Source organism: Geotrypetes seraphini, chromosome 12 (assembly GCF_902459505.1).
Source record: "Geotrypetes seraphini chromosome 12, aGeoSer1.1, whole genome shotgun sequence".
Classification (NCBI taxonomy): Eukaryota; Metazoa; Chordata; class Amphibia; order Gymnophiona; family Dermophiidae; genus Geotrypetes; species Geotrypetes seraphini.
The window spans coordinates 24,955,132-24,975,554 of NC_047095.1; the positions used below are offsets into that span (position 1 = coordinate 24,955,132).

Consider the following 20,423-nt stretch of genomic DNA (forward strand, 5'->3'; position numbering starts at 1 on the left):
CACGAGGAGCCACTGCCTGCGGCTTTGTGCACTGCATCAGTGAGGAAGAGGGAGCCGGGGGTGGCATAAAATGGCCAGGCAAGAGCAGGCCAGAAGGTAAGGCACAGCATGGAGGGAGGGAGACAACAAAGGTAGAGGGAATGGTTTTATTTTTGAACTTAGTGATTGATTTGTGTCAATTTTGAGAATTTTCATCTGCTATCTATATTTTGCACTGTTCAGGAAGAAATGCATTTGTTTTTTTTTTCTCTGGGGTTGTACTGCATGCAGAGTCTTGCATCTTAGGGTTTCGTTTGTATATATTAGTACTTTTAGTTTTTGGTCCCATATTTGCTTAGAGGTTATCTGTGTTCTGGTAGTAATGAATATTGAGAAGCAAACAGTATGCTTTGTGCAGTTTAATTTTATGGTTAACCATTATGTGTTGTTAATAAGATTATACTGTGTGTGTATATATGAAAAAATGAATGGAAAAAATGGTGTTACAATTAGTACTATTATTGGGGCGGAGATGGGCAGTGTCTGGCCCACGAATTACCAAGTGTTCTTCAACTGCTGGTCCGTGGACCGGTGCCAATCCACAAAATAATTATTTTATGACCGCCGGTCCATAGGTGTAAAAAGGTTGAGGAACACTGCTCTAGAGCTCTTAATGCCAGCCTTATGGCTTGAAGCGCTAGGCAGTTGACTAACCATCCCTTCTGATAGGGTGTCCACATGCCTTGAACAGAGTGGTCTCCACAATGAGCTCCCCAGCCAAAAAGACTAGCGTCAAAGAAACATAGAAACATAGAACATGACGGCAGAAAAGGGCCACGGCCCATCTAGTCTGTCCACTCTAATGGCCCACCTCCTAACTACCTCCATGAAGAGATCCCACATGCCAATCCCATCCTAGCATGCTGCTGGCCTCAATTACCTGTTGTGGAAGATTATTACAGCGATCAACCACCCTTTCGGTGAAGAAATATTTTCTGGTGTCGCCATGAAATTTCCCACCCCTGATTTTCAACGGATGCCCTCTTGTTGCCGTGGGTCCTTTAAGGAAAAAGAGATCCTCTTCCACCTCTATATGGCCTGTGACATATTTGAACATCTCGATCATGTCTCTCCTCTCTCTGCGTTCCACGAGTGAGTACAGCTGCAACTTACCCAGTCGTTCCTCATATGGGAGATCCCTGAGACCTGAGACAATCCTGGTGGCCATTCGCTGAACCGACTCAACTCTCCACCAGTGGCGTACCTAGGGTATGTGGCACCCGGGGCCCATCATTTTTTGACACCCCCCATGTAAAAAAATATTTTTTGTAATGACGATGAAACGGAATAAATGGTCAGAATAGAAACAGGCAGTGAAAATTTTCTTATATTCCAAAGATAACATAACATAAATTATGCCTGAATTGTCATGACATCAGAAGTACATATGGAGTAGTTGCAGGTGATGCTTGGGACAGTTCTGATTGTGTTAGTTCGGTTTTATGTGTTTTTTGAATAGAAGGGTTTTTATTTCTTTTTTGAAGGTTTTGTAGTTTGTGGTCGAGGTCAATAGGTTGTAGAGTTGGGGGTCGAGTGTTGCAGCTCGAATGGCTAGGAGGTTGTCGAACAGTTTTTTTCTTTTGACGTTTTTGGTTGGAGGGTGTGTGAATGGTGCGTGAGTTCTCCTATGTTTGGTTGAGGTGGATTGAATTATTTAGCTGAAGAAATTAGTTACCCCCCTCATCCCACACACATTAATTCTCTTCCATTTTTGTTCCCATTATAAAAAACACTGATAAGTTCTCAGAAAAAAAATACATTAAAATAAGAAGTGAAAACAAAGGCCCCTACAGATGAGAACATAACATAAGAATAGCCTAACTGGGTCAGACCAATGGTCCATCATGCCCAGTAGCCCATTCTCATGGTAGCCAATCCAGGACACTAATACCTGGTCAAAACCCAAAGAGTAGCAACATTCCATGCTACCGATCCAGGGCAAGCAGACACTTCCCCCATGTCTTAACAGATTATGGACTTTTCCTCCAGGAATTTGTCCAAATCTTTCTTAAAACCAGCTACACTATCTACTTTTACCATAACTTCTGGCCACTTCATTTTTAAGTTTAGATCTTTCCTTTCAAACAGAGACCTTGCTAGATGTCAAATACAGCACAAGGTAACTTCACATGGACTTAGTTAGAAACATAGAAACATAGAAAGATGACGGCAGAAAAGGGCTATAGCCCACCAAGTCTGCCCACTCTACTGACCCTCCCTATCAAGACTGAGTGTCTTATTAGGCCTCTGTAGGGATCCCACGTAGATGTCCCATTTATTCTTAAAGTCAAGCACGCTGTTGGCCTTGGTCACCTGCTCCGGAAGCTTATTCCAGTGCTCCACCACTCTTTCCGTGAAGAAATACTTCTTAATGTCACCCCTAAATTTCCCTCCTCTGAGTTTGAGTGGATGCCCTCTTGTGGCCGAGGGTCCCCTGAGTAGGAAGATGTCATCTTCTACCTCGACACGACCCGTGATGTATTTAAACGTTTCAATCATGTCTCCCCTCTCCCTGCGTTCCTCCAGAGTGTAGAGCTGCAGTTTGTTCAGTCTCTCTTCGTACGAGAGACCCTTGAGCCCCGAGATATTCCTAGTGGCCATCCGCTGAACCGACTCGACTCTGAGCATATCTTTGCGGTAATGTGGCCTCCAGAACTGAACACAGTACTCCAGGTGAGGTCTCACCATGGTTCTATACAGTGGCATTATGACCTCAGGTTTCCTGCTTACGAAACTTCTATTGATACATCCCATCATTTGTCTCGCCTTGGATGATGCTTTTTCCACCTGGTTTGCAACCTTCATGTCTGCACTGATGATCACTCCCAAGTCTCGCTCTACTGTCATCCTAGCCAACGTTTCTCCATTTAAGGTGTAGGTTTTGCACAGATTCCTGCTACCGAGGTGCATGATCTTACATTTCTTGACGTTGAAGCCCAGCTGCCATGTTGCGGACCAGCTCTCCAAAGTAAGCAGGTCCTGCGTCATACAATCCTGCAAATTATTTTCCCTTACTATATTGCATATTTTGGCGTCATCGGCGAATAATGTTACTTTACCCTGAAGCCCTCGTGTCAAGTCCCTTATAAATATGTTAAAAAGGAGTGGACCCAGGACTGAGCCCTGCGGGACTCCGCTGGTCACTTCCTTTTTTTTAGTTCAATAATTTTTATTGAGTATTTTGAAAAATATAGGGAGCATTTCAAATACATAAAAACAAAATAAAGCTTTGTGTATAAAGAATCTGCAAATATATATTTAACTGTAGAGGACCATAGCAGTAAGAAAAGCTCCAAGTATTGGAACTGCTTGTGAAGACTATATGAGAAAAAGATGAGGGAGAACAGAAATAGAAATTAAAAGAGAAAGGAAAGAAAGAAGAAAAGAGAAGAAAAGGAAGGGAAGACAGGAGTGTCTACGAAGCAGAGCGTACATAGGAATCCAGGAATGACCAGGGTGATTTTTTGCTCTTCAAATTCATGGAGGTTCGGAGTGTAATTTTATTCTCATATGCATAGGATTCAAATCTATGATACATACACAGAGAGTTCCACCAAAAAGTATAGTCTAGTAGCGAAGATGATTTCCAATTTTTCAGAATGTGCATGAGAGCAGTTACAAATATGGTATTGATGAGCTTAGGAGGACAGTTTGATTGTGCGAAACAGGGATGTTGAGAGCGAAGGATTATAATGTCCATAGAGATCTCTTCCGAGCAGTTAGTGATAGATTGTATGGTGTTCCAAATTTGAGTCCAAAAGGAGCGGACCAAAGTACAATGAAAAAACATATGATCAAGAGTTCCCTCCTCTTTCAAACAGTTCCAGCAAACAGAGTCTTGCTTTAAGTTGGCTTTCCACATGCGAAATGGGGTCCATACTGTATTCCACATAATAAAGAACATTGATTGTGAAACTCTAGAAGATAAAAGCGGGCGGTTTGTTGAAGACCAAAAGAGTTCCCAATCAATGTCAGAAAGTGGAGTGGTGAGTATAATATCCCAGTGTTTCATAGATTGAGGTGAAAAAGTGAAGGAATGATATCTCAAAATATTATAGAAAAAAGATATAGCCTTGCCTTTTAATAGAGTCAATAAAGACCAATGGCGGATAGTATTTTTGGAAGTCATGAAGTCAAAACGTATATGCACAGAAGACAGCACTCCAATGAGTGAGAGCCACTGTGAATAAACAGAAGAAGGCAGCAGGTATGTGGAGCAAAGTATATCAAAAGGAACTGACGCAGTAAGAGTAGATAATTGATGGGCAAACCATATACCTGCCCGCTGCCACCGTTTCCATGAGAGGGATTTGCCATGGTTTTGGATTTTGGGATTATTCCAAAGAGACATGAGTGGGCTAACATTAACTGAGATCTCAGCTAATGTATCTAAAAGATGAAGAGCATGCTGCGTTGAACCCAACAAAGAGTACCTTCTCAAATGTCTGGGTACTGACACCGTTAGTAAGCAGGAGATGTGTAAAGACGTGCATAAAAAGCACTCCATTTCAAACCAAGCAGGAGGATCTTGGAGATAGGAGTCAGTAACCCAGTAAGCTCCATATTTAGCTAGTGAAGCAATATAATAATGATAGAAATCCGGGAAGTTAAGACCACCGTTAATCTTAGAGGCTTTTTCTTGTTCCAAATGAATTCAGATAGCTTCCTATTTAGCCAATGAAAAAACGACTTCCGGCATAGAAGAGGAAGCATAGAGAGAGTGTAATTAATTTGAGGTGCTAGGGTCATTTTGATGGATGCTATTCTACCCCACCAAGACAGAAAAAGTGGAGACCATCGAGATGTAGTATTTAGAACTAGATTTTTGACTTTAGATATATTAAGATCTTGAGCAAGAACCAGATCCTTATGTATTAAAATCCCCAAGTATTTCACAGCTTCATGTGACCATGAGAAGGGAAAATGAGCCAGATCTGATTGAAGAATGTTATCATTCAGAGGGAAGATCTCTGATTTTTCCCATTTGACAGAGTATCCGGATAGGAGGAAATATTGTTTGACAATATGTATAAGATGAGGAAGAGAGGATAGAGGGTTCCTAAGAAAAATTAAAACATCATCAGCATAGGCTGCTAATTTGAAGTCTCGATCAGAGGAGGGAATACCGTTAATTAAGGGGCTTTGTCTAATAGCAGAAAGAAGAGGCTCCAACACTAAATTAAATAGCAATGGTGAGAGAGGACAGCCCTGTCGAGTGCCTCTTTGAAGGGAAAATTTATTGGATAAAGAGTTGTTAATCAGAATACGAGCTGTGGGTTGGTGATATAATGCTTCTATCCAATTCGTGAAGAATGAGCCAAAATTATACCATTTCAGGACACGGAAAAGAAAAGGCCACTCCACCCGGTCAAAGGCTTTTTCAGCATCAATAGCTAGGCCTATTATAGGGTCTGACATTGTTTTAGCGTGAGCGTTAATATGGTGAAAGAGGCGCAGGTTATCTCCTATATATCTTTGTTTAATGAACCCTGTTTGATCTTTATGTATAAGAGATGGAATCACTTTGGTAAGTCTTAATGCAAGTAATTTTGCCATTATCTTGTAATCTAAGTTAAGGAGAGAGATAGGGCAGAAGTTTTTAACCAAAGTTGCGTCTCTGTCAGGTTTAGGAATTACTACAATGGTGGCTTCAGTGAAATTGAATTGTTTGTCCGGAGTGGAATGGAGGAAATCATAATATGTAAGTAGATGAGGGGCTAAGATGGTGCGAAATTGTTTAAAGAATTCGTTAGTAAAGCCGTCCGGGCGTGGGGCTTTCCCAGCAGGTAGGGAAGATATGGCAGCTTCTATTTCTGATATAGTTATCGGGGAATCTAGTTCCAATTTAACAGAATCCGATATGGTCGGATGAGTTAAGGAGGAAAGAAAGGAGTCTATATCTGATTCAGGAGCAGCAAATTTGGATTGGTATAATGAAGCATAAAAATTTTCAAATTGAGAGGAGATTAAAGATCTGGTTTTGACTAATTGACCTGATGGATCTTGAATAGCCGTGAAATGTAGTCTTTTGGATTTAATTTTAAGGTATCTGGCCAAAGAGCGACCCATAAGATTATCTCCCATATAATGACCAGAATTGGAAATGAAGATATCACGCCTGGCTGTACATGAAACTAAAGTATTATATTCATATTTAAGTTTTTGAATACGTTGGAGAGTAGCTGGGTCATGTAGGTGATTAGACATATGTTGTAATTCTAATGTTTTAATAGAATTTTCTAAGTCTTTTTCCTTTATCATGGACTGTTTCTTTTTCCAAGAGGCAATTTTTATCAATTCACCTTTAAGGGTTGCTTTGTATGCTTCCCAGACAATGGAAGGACAGACTTCAGGATCTTTAGAGTTATTTTCAAAAAATTCCGCTGTGAAAGAATTGATTTTTTCAACAGTTTCCTCATCTAGGAGTAAAGCGTTGTTCAGCCGCCAAGAGGGGGATTCTTTGCGTGGAGCCGAGATGGAAATATATAAAGAGACGGCAGCATGATCCGTGAGAGAGATTGGATGTATGATAGTATTGGTAAGATCTTGAATAAGAGAAGAGGATAGGAGAAAGAAATCAATTCTCGAGTAGGTATTATGTGGTGGTGAAAAGTGTGTATATTCTCTGCCTTTCGGGTGAAGTAAGCGCCAAGGATCCACAAGGGAGAAGGCATCATTTAGAGCATGAAGAGCTGTGAAAGACTTGGATTTGGAGGGTTTGCAAGAAGAAGATCTATCAATATATAAGTCTTGGATTTGATTAAAATCTCCTCCCAATATCAGAGAACAAGAACCAAATTCAACCAGCGCCAGCTGAATCTCTTTGAAAAAATCCAGGTGATCTTTAACCGGGCCATATATATTGAGAAAAACAAAATTCACTGAGTGCACCGCAGCATGTACCAGACACCATCTTCCTTCCGTGTCTGTTTTAAAAGAATGAATAACGGGAGAAAGTTTATCATTGAGAAATATTGAAACACCATTTTTCTTTTGATGAGTTGCAGGGGAATATAAGTGAGTGGAAAATCCCTTTAGTTGGAATTTCGTGGCAGCAGCGGGTGGGAGGTGGGTTTCTTGCAAGAAAACTACATCAGGGTGTTTGTTGGACACATAATTAGCTATCTTTTTTCTTTTAATGGGATGGTTCAGACCATTCTTCACATTAAAGGAGAAAACATGTAAATCAGCCATAGTATATGATATGCAGTGGTGAAACATAGAGTATATCTCCTCTGTCTAGAAAAGATAACTGATATATTTGTAAGGTCAGGCAGACACTCCTGTCTAAGAAGAAAAATAGAGCATGAAAATAAGAGAAAAGAAGTCAGTAATATCAGCATAATGTATGGTCAGAAAAGAAATAGACCACATTATCATGCATATTTTAAAACATTTTAAGGGTGCTCCTGTGAGCACGGAAGAGTAACACATATGGAACAACTAGCAAAATCCACACCTAATCAATAATAGAAAACATGAGATTAATGTGCTTAACTTAGCAGACTATGCAATATATGTATTTCATTACATAGCATGGTGAGATAAGAGCTTCTTGGCACAATCTGGAGTACCAAGTCTGGAAATGATTTGAGCAAGCAGAGACCTCAAAGGAAACTGCACGGTTGATGTCAAGTAGAATTAAACCGCTGGATCCATCACTGGGGTACCGCTAGCCACTATTACAGGCATAGAGTCTATAAATTGTTGTGCAGATACTCTGTCTGTGAAGGTATGTGGTTTTCCATCACTCCATATGCGTAGAGACGCCGGATACACAAGTGCAAACCGCACTCCCCGACGGTGAAGCGTGGAACATAGCGGCACCATCGCCTTGCGAAGGGTGGATACATGTAAGGAATAGTCATTGAATAGTAGCAGTTTTTGACCTTCATATTCAAGTCGACCAGATTTCCGAAAGGCTTGCATGATGAGCTCTTTGTCTTTCCAGTTTATATATCTAGCAATTGCTGCTCGTGAGCGGTTGTTATCCTCCATACGTTGGCCCAAGCGGTGTGCCCGCTCGCAAAGAAATCCAGTCACTGGGGTCAACAGGCCAAGCTGCTTTGGGAGCCAAATCTGAAAAAAGTGGTAGAGATCTTGGTCAGCTCGGAGTTCAGGTAGCCCCACAACTCGTAGATTATTGCGGCGTTGACGATTCTCCTGATCATCCAATCGTGTTGTCAATGCTGCCACTTGAGTCTGCAAAGCAATCACATTCTCGCGATCCTGCAGTGCTGCATCCTCATCTTCAGACACCCTCTGCTCCACTGCTGCAATACGGCCAGCATGTGCTTCAAAACGATCATTAATACAGTCTACAGCCGACTGTAATTTAAGAAGTTTATCTTCCAGGGCTGCGGTGACCATTTTCAAAATTTCTTGGGCCCATTCACCCCAGTGCGCAGAGGTTAGAGCGGGAGTCGGCGACGCCGCCATTTTGAGCGCGGAGCAGGCTGATTTATGTTTAGGCGTTTTCGCCAATCTTACCGGCATTCCTGTCTGATGCGCACTTTTAAACGGCTCTACACATACACAACCGTCGAGAAAGGCCCACAGGTGAGGCAGAAACAGTTCGAATAATTTTATTCGTTAGGCAGGCTAAAGAGCTCAGGGACGCTCGTGACCCCAGGCCTCTTACTGCTGAGCAGCGCTGGAGAATTCAGGTCTTTTTTTTTTTTTTGCCAATTTCGCCGACGCTTTAAGGACTATGTAAAAATAATAAAGTATAAAAGCACAGTTTTATTTGAATTTAGGTGTGTGTAAGAGGAGCTGTTACACCATTCGTGTGGTCTCCGTGGCGATCAGGCCACGCCCAGAGGTGCTGCTCTTGAAGAAAACTCGGTCCAGCAGGGGAATTCGGGGGCGGAGCAGGGCTCCCACGCTACCCGAAGTCACCGGGCCGAAGAGAGGAGCAGCCCCGAAGGCAGGGAGCTGCTTCTGAGGAGAGCGATGAGAGTCTCTGGGCTTCGGGGCGGAGCAACTCTCCCCAGGAACTCCTGCTGGTGGCTGGAGGGGGTCTGGTAAAGGCTGTGCGCTGTTGGCGCTTTAAATTTTTTAAATTCGGGTCCCCCGTTGGTCTGGGAGAGGGGCGGAGTAAGGGCTCCCACGCTCAACTCTCCCCAGGAACTCCTGCTGGTGGTTGAAGGGGGTCCGGTAAAGGCTGTGCACCGTTGGCGCTTTAGATTTTTAAATTCGGGTCCCCCACTGGTCTGGGAGAGGGGCGGAGTAAGGGCTCCCACGCTCAACTCTCCCCAGGAACTCCTGCTGGTGTTTTTAATAATTAAATAATTAAATAGATGAAGAAGTGTTGTTTAAAAGGAGGGAGCTCAACTGTCAGCCAGCCACCATCCAGCCTCCAAGTTCCGCTGGTCACTTCTGATGTTTCAGAGAAGGTGCCGTTGACCACCACCCTTTGAAGTCTACCACTCAGCCAATCTTTGACCCAGGTAGTTAGCGTCTCACCTTTCCCCATTGATTTCATCTTACTTAAAAGCCTGCAGTGTGGGACACTGTCAAAAGCTTTACTAAAATCCAAGTACACTATGTCCAGAGACTCCCCGGAGTCCAGCTTCATAGTTACCTAATCAAAGAAGCTGATGAGATTCGATTGGCATGACCTGCCCCTAGTGAATCCATGTTGTTTGGGATCCCTCAGATTCCCCTCCTCCAAGATCATGTCTAACTTGCGTTTAATTAGTGTTTCCATTAGTTTACACACTATCGATGTGAGACTCACTGGTCTGTAATTCGCAGCCTCTGCTCTGCAACCCTTTTTGTGCAGAGGAACGACGTTAGCTGTTTTCCAGTCCAGTGGGACTCTCCCCGTCCATAGGGAAAGATTGAAGAGCATGGCTAATGGCTCTGCCAGGACTCCGCACAGGAAATGTGAATTTCCTCATACACCCACCATATAGTGCAAAAATGTGCAAAGGTCTGTTTTTTTCTTTCGATCACTACATAGCCTAATGCCACACAAGCAACGCTGTTACAAACATATTCTGTAGGTCAATGCTAAGGATAACAAAGTTTCCTTCCTTGGACCAGAAGGAGATACTGATAAACCACTGGAAGAGATCCCAAAACAACAACCAAAGACCCACTCAGTGTGTGAACCAGTTGAGTGGAGTGGACTAACTGGGGGGGTGGAAATGGGCCCGGAGTTTGCTCAGCAGAATTTCCCAGACCACCTCTTCCTCTCAACACATTGACTCGCTGCCACCACCACCACTAGGAACACCTTATCGGGTAGGCCAGCTATGCTATAAACTTTATAAAACACATTATTATATTTTCTTATAAAACACATATTTTAACTGAACTCTCTGACATCCTCAGCCTTTCCATTCACAAAAATAGAAGGAAGAAAAGTTCCCATTTCCTGCTGTCTCATGTCCCCGGCCTATACAATATTTTTTTTCTGCAGACCCTTCAAAAGTCTGACCAAATCCTCATTTCACTTGCATTATAAAGTACTGAGGATGCCATCTCTCCCCAATCCCAGGTCCTAAAGTCTAAGACAGTAGCGCAAACTAATGCTGCCAGATTCAGGAAAAAAAATTTTGATTCGATTCAGCCTATTGAATTGGTTTTTCAATTCGATTTTCCTGCCCAGTTGGGTGATTTTTTTCAAAACTCCTGGTGGGTTTTATAGCTTTTTCACCCCCTTTGGCTTCTCCTAACCACACTGGCGCTGTGGTGTAAATAAAATAAAGAAACAAAAAGGACTTTTCCTCTCTCTGTTAAATCCTAGCTCACGTTTGCAGTCCAACACCAGCTCTGGCAGGATACACATTTCAAATCTGACATATTGTAACCACAAAACAGAAAATAAAATTAATTTTTCTACCTTTTGTTGTCTGGTTATATTTCAAATCTTGTTGGTCCAAGGCTCTTGTTTTCTTCTGATAACTTGCTTGCCAGGGTCTCCTTCTTTCTTCTTTCTGCATGCTAACCATCCATCTGCCAACTCTGTCCTCCCTTTCCATTTCCCTTCCCTCCCCAGGAAGTCTGGTATCTTTCCTTTTTTTCATCTCCCTCCACAGATCCACCTTTTCTTAACTACCCTTTCATCTGGCATCTCTCCCTCCTTCCCCACCACTCCAGAGTCCACCATCTCTCCCTTTCTTTTCCCAATTACCTTCCTATCTAGTATCTCTATCCCTCCTCCACACCATCCCTTGTGTCCAATTTCTTTCCCTTTCTGTTCCTTCCCTCCCTCCCTAAATCCCATGGTCCATCATCTCTCTCCCTCTCCTCTATTTTCAGACCCATTATTTCTTCCCCCCCCCCAAAGTTTGACATATGCACGTCTCTTTGAACACCCCCTTCCCTCCATGTACTTCTAAACCAGGGTCCCCCCCAAAGGCCTGTCCCCCCTTAAAGGTCTGCCTGTCCCCCCTTGAAGGCCTGCACCCCCCTTGAAGGCCTGTCCCACCCCCTTGTAGGCCTGCACCCCCCTTGAAGGCCTGCACCCCCTTGAAGGTCTGCACCCCCCCCGAAGGCCTGCACTCCCCCCGAAGGTCTGCCCCCCCTTCAAGGCCTGTCCCACCCCCTTGTAGGTCTATCCCCCCCTTGTAGGCCTGTCCCCCCCTTGAAGGCCTGTCCCCCCCTTGAAGGCCTGCCTGCCTGTCCCCCCCCTTGAAGGCCTATCCCCCCCTTGAAGGCCTGCACCCCTTTGAAGGTCTGCACCCCCCTGAAGGCCTGCACTCCCCCCGAAGGCCTGCCCCCCCTTCAAGGCCTGTCCCACCCCCTTGAAGGCCTGTCCCACCCCCTTGTAGGCCTATCCCCCCCCTTGTAGGCCTGTCCCCCCCTTGAAGGCCTGCCTGCCTGTCCCCCCCTTGAAGGCCTGTCCCCCCCCTTGAAGGCCTGCACCCCCTTGAAGGTCTGTACCCCCCCGAAGGCCTGTCCCACCCCCTTGTAGGCCTGTCCCCCCCTTGAAGGCCTACCTGCCTGTCCCCCCCTTGAAGGCCTGTCCCCCCCTTGAAGGTCTGCACCCCCCCGAAGGCCTGCACCTCCCCCCGAAGGCCTGTTCCACCCCCTTGTAGGCCTGTCCCACCCCCTTGTAGGCCTGTCCCCCCCTTGAAGGCCTGCCTGCCCCCCCTTGAAGGCCTGCACCCCTTGAAGGCCTGCCTGCCTGCCTATCACCCCCCTCCCCCTTAAAAGCCTGCCTGCCTGCCTGCCCGCCTGCCCCACCCTGAAGGCCTAATGCCCCGACCCACCCCGAAGGACCGCTCGCCCCCCTGGCCTCCCCGCACCACCTATGAAGCAGCTGCAGCAGGATCGCGACGTCAGCGATCCCTGCGCTGCTTAGGCGCTGCTTCCTGCGCCGCGGTCCCGCCCCTCCTCTGACGTCAGAGGAGGGGCGGGACCGCGGCGCAGGAAGCAGCGCCCAAGCAGCTCAGGGATCGCTGAGGTCGTGATCCTGTTGTGGGCTGCTTCATAGGTGGTGCAGGAAGGTCAGTGGGGCGGGACTGAACGGCAAGGCCAGGAGTACCCCCTTAGGGCTGGCACCCGGGGCGGACCACACCCCCCGCCCCTCCCTTGGTACGCCACTGCTCTCCGCACATCTTTTTGATAATGCGGCCTCCAGAATTGTACACAGTATTCCAGATGGGGTCTCACCATGGATCTGTACAATGGCATTATGACCTCGGGCTTACGGCTGATGAAACTTCTACGGATACAGCCCTGGATACGGATGATTTGTCTAGCCCTGGATGAAGCTTTCTCCACTTGATTGACAGTCTTCATGTCTTCGCTAATGATCACCCCCCAAGTCACGTTCTGCTACAATCCTTGCTAGGATCTCACCATTAGGGTGTAAGTCCTGCATGGAGTTTTGCCGCCAAGGTGCATGACCTTGCATTTTTTGGCATTGAAATTTAGTTGCCAAATCTTTGACCAATGCTCCAGCAGGAGTAGGTCCTGCATCATACTATCGGGCATTGAGCTTTTGTCGGGCACTGTGCTTTCATCTGTTGTGCGGTTGCCTACTATGTTGCATAGTAGGCAACCGATCGTGAACGTCATCTACTCTGTGATCCAAAGGGGCATGCCCTTTGACAGGGCCTCTCTCTTAAGCCACCAGCGTAGGCTGCTCCTCGTTGTCTCCATCCAGGGGAGTGACATCTGAAGAGGATGATATTGAGAGGACCTCTGAGACAGGAGGGACTCTTCTAGAGGCAGCATGTGTGCCCTGGTCCAGGGAACAACCTCCAGGTAGGCCACCATAGAATCCAACACCTGAAGTTAATGCTGGGCAGTGGGGGTCGGAAGCACTAAGAGATCCATTTCTTGAGTTTCTATTGGCGTGACTTGGGAACAAAAACATGACCTTGCATCATGCCAAACCGAATGCCCAGATATTCCAAGGTCTGAGAGGGTGTTAACTTGCTCTTCTTGAAATTGACTTAGGATGGCAGTCCACTTCACTAGTCATAAGGTCATTAAGTCCCTTGCCGAAAAGCATCTGCCCTTTGCAGGGTTGCCTGCTCAATGTTGTTTTAGAGGCCAAATCACCAGCCCACTGATGTATCCAAAGCATCTTGCGAGCAGCAATGGCATAAGCCAAGACCTTGCCTAAAACCATATTAGATCATACAAAGCATCTGCTACAAAATCCACTCCCTCCAGCACCAGCTGGGGGCAGGCATCCTCCTCCTCCAATGGTACCCAACATAGCCTTGTGTGATAGGCATGTGCAGTGAACAAGGCTGCTTTTGTTGCCTTGATGCCCAAAGAAGCCACCTCAAATTGCTTCTTTAACGCCATGTCCACCCTGTGATTCTGATATTCTTTTAGCCCTTATGGCTGCAGGTGCCACCTATATGGCAGTACAGTAGGATTTTGGTTTTTTTTGGTTAACTCACATTTTCCATCATATAAATGCAGTGGTTAGAGTGGCTTATGGGCCAGTGTCCTCCTCTCTATGGTTCACTAGCCCACCCCCCAGACTACTTAAGCCATCTCTGTTCAGCTCTACTAAAGTTTCCTATGCCAGGTGCTGATGTTCTGGAGGCAGGTATGTACATTTTAATTCCAATTTTTATGGCGGTGGGGGGGGGGGGAGTGTCAGTGAACACTGGGGGAGTGTGTGGGGGGGGTCTATATTTTGTGTCTGCAGTAGTTATCTGGTCACTTTGGATACCTTCTGGGCACTTAGACCTGGTTTAAATTGCCTAAGTCACGATGTATAAGTTTCATCCAGGCAGTCTCATAATACTTTCGATTATCCCTGCAATATGACTAAGGGCTCCTTTTACTAAGCTGCGTAGCAGTTTTAGCGCGTGCTACATTGCCGCAGCTTAGTAAAAGGAGCCCTAAGTCTAGGTCAGTCTCTATCCCGCCCACATCCTGCCCTCACCACTCGTTCAAAAATGCCCCCTTTCATCTCTGAGCACACAGCGGGATTCAGAGGCTTAAAAAGTCTCTGGATATGTCTAAAAATCTGTTTTGATTATTGGCCTGATTTTTAGGTCATCCAAGTACCGATTTAGGTGGATTTTTAGACATATTACTGTTTTGATTATGAGCCCCCTATTGTATAGACTCTTTCGTGGATTAACAGAAAGAAGATTACCAAAGGTAAGAACCTAATCTTTCAATCCATACTACAAGTGGCAAACAATTTATACACAAAAAATGTATAAAATTCTTTAAAGACAGTAGCTAAATCAACATCATTTTATGTGCTAAGGTAGTAATATGTTTTTACACTTCTGTCAATTGTATTTCAGAATTTTCTGTATGGAAACATCCTATTACTTCAGGTGAAAAAAAATTTCACTCACTGGCAACAAACACAAATCCTGAAATATCTTTAATATCGAACTTGACTGATGCAGATAAAAGCCAGTCAAAGTCAATGGAAGCTTTGCATGTGTCATTTGATTTGGGGGATGATGTTTGGAACGATTTTGATGATGATAAATTGATCAGTGCTTGTAGCTCTTCAGCCATGGAGACTGAAGGAGACTCAGGTAAATCTATTTCAGTCATAAATGTTTTTTCTTTATGAATTGCAATGATAAAATGTAGAAGATAGCTATAATTGTGAGCTTGATAGTCTTTGCATGTGTGAATATATCTATGCAGGTATCAGAAAATACTGTACATAAGCATATTCATACTGTGCGAAAACAGAGCTAAATTTTTACTTAATGAACCTAAACTGATTAGAAACAAAAACAAAGGTTTATATTTCAGACCTCTAATCTGTATAGTCATGCCTCTTTAGCTTTATTTTATTTCTTATTTATTTATATTAATTTGATTTCTGCCCAAAATGCACCAAGCAACTTAAATAATAAGGACATTATTTTAGAAGCATCTCTACATGTAAATAGCAGTATTTATATGTGTAGATTGATATACAAATGCAAATACCACATTGGAATGAAACCTATTTACACATGATGATGCTCACTATGTTTGCTTTGCCAGGATAGGGGTAGAGAGAGGAAATAGACTGAGCGAGCGTACCATATTGATGTTGATTCCCTATTTTATATGCAGAATCCACATTGTTAAAAATAATTCTAAACTGCATGAATACTTGTTCCCAGGTATAAATAAATACCTGATTTAAGGAGTAGGTGTTGTAGGGCAAATATGTGATGACTGTGGCTAGGTAATATCTGTACTTCTCCCTGGCTCTACATGCATTCTATGTTTAAAGGGCTCAATGCAGAAATTCAAAGTGGGTTTAAAAATCTTTCTCTTTTAGGACACTTTCAATCCATAATGAGTAGAGCTCTTTGTGATGCCTCTGTCATGCTTGCCTTCTGGGGAGATTAGGTTTGAAGGTTCAGTTGCTGAATTTGCTATATACCGGTACTCCTTTCATTTTTTCTGTGTTGTACCTTAAATTACTTCTTTTTTTTAATCTGTCTTTTTCATCACCTTATTAAGTTATTATCAATGCACATTGGTTACCAGTCGAACATAGAATAAGTTACAAAATCTTACTTTTAACATTTACAATAAAATTAAACAATGAACCAAAGTTCATTAACAGACTTTTAATTCCTTATAATACTTTAAAATCTCTTCGTTCAATGACTCAAAATCTTCTCGTCATACCTTCTTTAAAATTAATCAATACGTTGCACTCCAATAATTTTGCTGTCACTGCCCCTACTCTCTGGAATTCACTGCCAAACCATTTGCACAGTGAATCTGAAATAAAACAATTTAAAGCAAAATTTAAAACATTCTTGTTCCAGGATGCCTTTGGACAACAACTGTCCTCTTAAGGACAAAAAATTAAAATTAAAATTATTATTTTTTACCCTAACCTGTTTCACTTCTCTTTTACGATTGTAGTTTTTCCCCTTTTTTCCTATTGTTTGAAGTTGGTCTATATGTCTTATTAGTGTTTTATTAAGACACCTAGATTTTATCTAGTATCCCCAGTTTTAATATGTTTTTAGGTAAATTTTATATTGTACACCGCTTAGAAACCTGATTAAGCGGTTTAAAAAATCTTTTAATAAACTTGAAACTTGAAGTTTATTTTTAAATCATTCAGAAAGTCCTCTAATGGGCATTATATCAAACAATAAAATAATTAAAACTTGCTGGTAATTAGAAAAATGAGATGACGCTTTCCGTGCAAATACTGATGTAAGAAAAGCATCAAATATAGGCAATCAAGCTGAAGCAAAATTTCTCAGTAGTAGTTCCTTTACAAAATCTTATCATCTCCCAAAAATTATGGGGCTCATAATCAAAACTTAAACATGTATAAAAACCCACCCAAGTCGGCACTTGATGTCCTAAAAGACAGGTCATCCAAGTGCCGATAATCAAACTTTTTTTTTTACATATTGTGACAGTTCAGACCTTGCAGTCAGCCCTGCCACCCAGAAAAAGAAAGCAACGGTACTTCCAGACAGTAAGAAAAGGCAGCCACACAATAGAGGTCAATCCAATGCATTCAGAGCTGTCTATCCCCAGCCAGAACTCAGACAGATTCCTTCTATGAGAGGGCAGGAGTGGCCCGGAGCTGCAGCAAGGCACATCCGTTCACAGCTCCAGCATCATGTGACCCCTGATAGGTTTCACTAATGCAGTGCGTAGTCATAGGCAGGCCTAAGTAGGCACAGGCCCACGCACTTTGTTCTCAGGACCACCTAGCAGTATTGCATCTCTGATGTAGCTGGTGGGGCTTCCTGAGTCTTGCCAGCTAAAGACTCCAGGCCTCCCTCCTTCCCCTCCGCCTAAGTATTCTGGTGTCCGAACTCCACCACCAATTCCCCTCATACCTATTAATATCTTCATTTATTTGCCAGCAGCAAGCATTGATTCTTAGCTGCTATTTGAACTGACCCTGGATCTTCCCTCTGATGCAACTTCCTGTTTCCACATAAGTAGAAACAGGTCAGAAGGAAGACTTGAGACCATCTCTGTGCTCACTGCCAAAAAAGAAATGAACCCCGCCCTCCAGCTGACCTCTTCGTTTGTGTTCCGTCGGGGGTCAGGTTCCTGAAGAAGGGCTCCTCCCGAAACCAGCGCGGTTGAACCTTTTCTCCTGGCGCGGTTTGTTGCGTTTATTAGTCTGTGAGATGGTTTCAGATAAGTATTGGATTTATTTGGTATTTTTTGTATGGTGATTCTTGATCTTGTTGTGTAGTTCGGGGGGTCTGGCTGGCAGGGTTTGTTTGGGGGTCGCTCAGGTTGTTTGTGTTGAGTTTGATTTACTCACTTTGATTGTTTGATTGGTTTGATTTAGTGGACTCAGGTCCCTTTAAATTTCAGCACATTTAGGGTGCTCGATGATGGTGTGGGGGTGGATGCTTACCGCCTTGACCCAGAAGTGAAGTGTCGGAGCTGCGCTCCTATCACTGATGGTTCATACTGAGAGCATCCTATATTATATTTATCTAATTCTGGTGTGTAAGTTGTGTAGCCAATTTTGGCGTCCTGAGCGTCCTCCACACAAACCTTGATGTGACTAGGTTGCCTTTTTGTGTTATTTCTAAAAAAGAAATGAAGGCATTAAAAGATATGGAGGGGCAGAATGAGTTGAGAAATGCCCAGTCACCCAGGGGGAAGGGGAAAGGTGGGACAGATACCGCGTAGGGAGCGGAGTTCTTATGCCCACCCATTTTAGGTTCAAGCCCACCTAAAATTGGGTGTCTGACTATGCCCCTGCACTAATGTACTATTTTTCTTTTGTTCTTGATAAGTTTAGAACATTTTCATGATTGTCTCCTAATCTTCATTGTCACTGAAATATTGATCTCCTGCTATGAGTTATGTATTTTTTGATATTATTTGAACGGAACATATTTATATCTTACCACTATAGTAATTACTATTAATTTGAAATATTTTTAAAATTGAATATATTTTAATTGCAGTGTCTCTTAACACAAAGGCTAAAAATGTCTTCTTTCAAAGTGCAGTAGAACATGCAGCATCACTTCAAAAAATGCAGAGCAAGTTTCCACATAAAGTTTCAAAGAGGCAAGTTTTAATATATTAGAAACGGTGGCAGTAATTTTGTAATGGATTTAAGCATAAAGAACAGCATTTTACAAGCTAAAGAAGGGTCTTATAAAATTGTATGATGGTATATGCATATTAAAGGTAGACAAACACTAACATAGTGCCTACTTTAAAGCAGTATAAGCCAAGTCATTTCTGGGGTGGAGAGAAGCAGCACTGGTACTGTACAAATACACTCCATATGCACATAATCTTACCAGGCTAGTACATAATGCATATACCTGCCTTAAATCAGGTGTAAATGCATGTGTCTACTTTCCTTGGTGCAAATTTATAAAAGTGCATATTCTTAAGGACCCCAGCTATACCAAATGTGGACAGTGAGAAGGGCTTATGGCTGAAAACAGGAAGGAAACAGAAGCAATGACCTAACACTGAACTTTTCCATCAGTAGGGCAGATAAACTACACTGGCATTTTTGGCCGAAACCAAAACATGGCCAATTTGGAATTTCAGGCCAGTTTCGGTACTTCTATGGTTGGTATAAATGTGGGTGTGTAAATTTTTGGCACATTCACACTGTTCTATAATGGCAACTGTGTTCCCAGATACCATTATAGCATAAGTACTCCCTATGCTGTATTGGTGCCCCCAAAACAGGAGATTCCAAAACACTTATCCATCCTACAAAGACAGAGATAGTGATGGGAACACAGCTTCTCCAAAAGGAGGGAAGCCTCATTTTCAGCCCAGAACAAGTAGAACACTAGGCCATGCCTCACATATATATTGTCTTTATAAAATAGATGGTCTTTTTTCGAGTGCAAAATCTAGGGGTTATATTTGACTTTATTGAAGTTTATTTTTATTTATCATCATTTATTTATTTTTCAACAAAAACAATTATTGAACAAATCAATCAATCTCATTACAAAAATATAAAATATCTAAACAAGTTAGAAATCATTACAACAAATTAATAATTTTCAAGACTCTTCGATAGCCCACTTTAAGGGAAAGACAATCACACATATCAGAGGGAATGATATTAAAGCAGAATTTAACCAATTATTCTAAAAATTATTAATAGTGGCCCCTCCCCATTCATTAAATGGACTAGCTAATTACTCGATGTCCTACAATGAAACTCCCTTTCCTTCCAGAAAAAATTGTAATTGGGAGGGTTCATAAAAGACATAAGTATTTTGATCCAAGTAAACCATACATTTACACGGAAAACGTAGTTGAAATTTTACCCCCAATGCTTTCACATTTTTTTTCATCTCCAGGAATCTCTTCCTTCTTGTTTGTGTAGATCTTGAAACATCTGGAAAAATTGAGATCTTTCTATTCAGAAAGGAGACTTCTTTATGCTTCCTTATCCTGTTGGACTACAAACGTTACTAATAAGGTTGAACGCAATACTACTTCCTCCTGAAAGTTTTCCAGTATATTTGAAATATCTAATGGAATAGAAGAAATCACAGAAAGTGAATCTCCTGGTTCAGAGGTGGAAGGTTTTTTAGGAGAAACTGGCAGGAAATAAATCTTATGTAGAAGAGGGAGACCTTCTTCAGGGTATTGGAGAACTTCCTTCAAAAATGTATAAAATATATCTTTAGGTAACAGTAATAATTTTAGAAAAATTCAACAATCTTAAATTCAGTTGTTTCGTATAGTTTTCCAAATTTTCCATCTTCCTTAATAAAACTAACTTATCTTGAACAACAGTTCCACAAGTTGTTTGAAAACCTTGCACTAATGTCTCTAAACCGCTGAATTTCTCCCCTTGGGTCTTCAATTCCTCTTCACACTTTTTCACCTTTAAAGTTTGTTCCTGAACAAGAGGGAAGGTTCCCAGGCATACCTGGTACAGGGAGTCCAGTGCAGTCCAAATCGAGTCCAAAGTAGAGGTCTGCACGGGAACGGGG

The 20,423-nt window shown here is 42.9% G+C and overlaps 1 protein-coding gene across 1 annotated transcript in view; it reads left to right on the plus strand.

Moving 5' to 3' along the window:
• Positions 1-20,423, plus strand: part of HFM1 (helicase for meiosis 1) — a 354,705-nt gene that overhangs the window by 306,021 nt on the left and 28,261 nt on the right. Inside the window, exons 33-34 of the mRNA XM_033916380.1 lie at positions 14,778-15,020; positions 18,405-18,510. Of these exons, the coding sequence (XP_033772271.1) occupies positions 14,778-15,020; positions 18,405-18,510 (349 nt within the window). The remainder of the gene's footprint in view (positions 1-14,777; positions 15,021-18,404; positions 18,511-20,423) is intronic.